This window comes from Brachypodium distachyon, chromosome 1 (assembly GCF_000005505.3).
Source record: "Brachypodium distachyon strain Bd21 chromosome 1, Brachypodium_distachyon_v3.0, whole genome shotgun sequence".
In the NCBI taxonomy this organism is placed as follows: Eukaryota; Viridiplantae; Streptophyta; class Magnoliopsida; order Poales; family Poaceae; genus Brachypodium; species Brachypodium distachyon.
Genome location: NC_016131.3, coordinates 45,647,487 through 45,649,074, shown reverse-complemented (window position 1 = coordinate 45,649,074; position 1,588 = coordinate 45,647,487). Strand labels below are relative to the sequence as shown.

The following is a 1,588-nucleotide window of genomic DNA, read 5'->3' as shown; positions in this document are numbered from 1 at the left end:
ATGGCTCATACCGAGCTCATGAACGACTTCAAACACAAAAGCGACCGCGTGAGTGAAGAATCGCTCTGCCCGATAGTAAGGAGTGAAGCAAAACGCAAGAACCGAGTTGGGGGCGGCCGGAGAGGGCAAAGTGCAAATTTGCCAAAACTGACAGGTGGGGACGACTTTAACCGTTGTTGTTGTGTTAGCTTAAGACCAAATGACACCGTGTGGGACCCACATAACAGAAAACGAGAGCAGGTGGGACCCCCTTACTTGCCATGTTGGCTTGGTCCTATCTGCCCTTATCTGCTCGTGCCTGAAACCCCGACAACCAGTCCACGCGCCGCCGCCGCCGCCGCCGCCGCTCATCGCCTCGGCTCAGCTTGATGAACGCAGCTGCCGCTGGCCAAGGAACCCTTCGCCGCCCACCAAGCTCTCAGCCGCACCCGTTCCCAGCCTCCGCCCGCCCTTGCTAGTTCGTTCGTCCACCGACGAAGCTGCTTGCGCGAGGCCCATTCCGTGCGACGAGGAGGTACCCCGAGTCCCCGACGACCGACAAGACCTGACATCCGCGAATCCGACTCCGGCCTGCAGGAGGTAACCCTTGTTTCCATTCCCTCTTCCGTTTGCCTCCCCTTATTCCCCTCAATTTCGGATTTAGGTTTAGAATTTCCCCCAAATCTACGGTGCACATGAACCCTAGTTTGACCTGAATACCCAAAATTGAGGTTGATTTGGCGTGTAGAAGGATGCCGCGGACTGGATTTACGGACGACGGGGACGCATCGATGTTTTCCTGGCTCAGGGATTCGGATGGTAGTAGCAGTGTGGGTACTGAGCTCAAGGTGAGTTTATTTTATTTTGATCCAAGAATTGATTTCATATTCCAGCTGGATTTTTGTATGCAAATGATTTCTCATGTATTGTTGTCGTTGTATGAAGTATAATGCCGACTATTTTGATCCGGACTGGCTTATTGAGCATGAGTTTGATGATGAGGTTGTAGCCCCTGCGAGGCCGGTGGAGGATCAGGGCTTAAACAGGGGAGCTGTTTTGGCGCAGCAAAATAGGTTGCTTGCTTCAATGGTGGACGAAGAAAAGTGCAAGAACAAAGAGTTGTATGATGCGCTCATAAATCGAGAAATTGAGCTGGCTTTCCAAGACTAGGTGATAGAGGAGTTAGAAAGCAAGATGTTGAAGCAGAGAAGCAGAAAGAAGCCTTGATGTGTCAACTGATAGAAGGCAAGAAGAGCATTGATGATGTTAAAGTGATTGCAGTGGCATGCTTCAGTGTTGCCCTAACTCTAGGTGATGTGTTGTTTTGCCTCTTTGAGAAGATGTAGCTGAGTGGTTCCTGTCCCTATCATGTTGTAATGTGTGGTCCTGTCTCTGTCTGAGAGCACTTTTTACTTTGTTTGGACATGTGTTTTGTATGTGCTATTGCATGAAAGTGACGATCAGATTTAGTGATTTATGTATGAAGTAACATTTGAATGATCATGATTGGAGATAGCAAATGGTCCCAGCAAATAGTGTTAACATGCATATCATAGCATTCCACACACATTGTAGCATACATTTAGGTTAAGTAGTAGCCAAAATATAC

At 48.7% G+C, this 1,588-nt stretch overlaps 1 protein-coding gene across 1 annotated transcript; it reads left to right on the top strand.

Annotated features, from left to right (window-relative positions):
* Positions 1 to 1,366, top strand: LOC104582223 (formin-like protein 8). The gene is made up of 4 exons (XM_010231612.3): positions 1 to 154; positions 318 to 579; positions 728 to 827; positions 989 to 1,366. The coding sequence occupies exons 1-4, from the start codon at positions 1 to 3 to the stop codon at positions 1,019 to 1,021; spliced, it is 549 nt and encodes a 182-aa protein (XP_010229914.2). The 3' UTR covers positions 1,022 to 1,366.
* The last annotated feature ends 222 nt before the right edge of the window (positions 1,367 to 1,588 follow it).

What these genes read in the sequence shown, in the direction of transcription:
- LOC104582223 (XM_010231612.3), top strand. Translation starts at nt 1, where the DNA reads ATGGCTCATACCGAGCTCATGAACGACTTCAAACACAAAAGCGACCGC. An exon ending in AAATTTGCCAAAACTGACAG is followed by an intron (nt 155 to 317) that starts GTGGGGACGACT and finishes CCCGACAACCAG; the next exon opens with TCCACGCGCCGCCGCCGCCG. An exon ending in CCGACTCCGGCCTGCAGGAG is followed by an intron (nt 580 to 727) that starts GTAACCCTTGTT and finishes TTTGGCGTGTAG; the next exon opens with AAGGATGCCGCGGACTGGAT.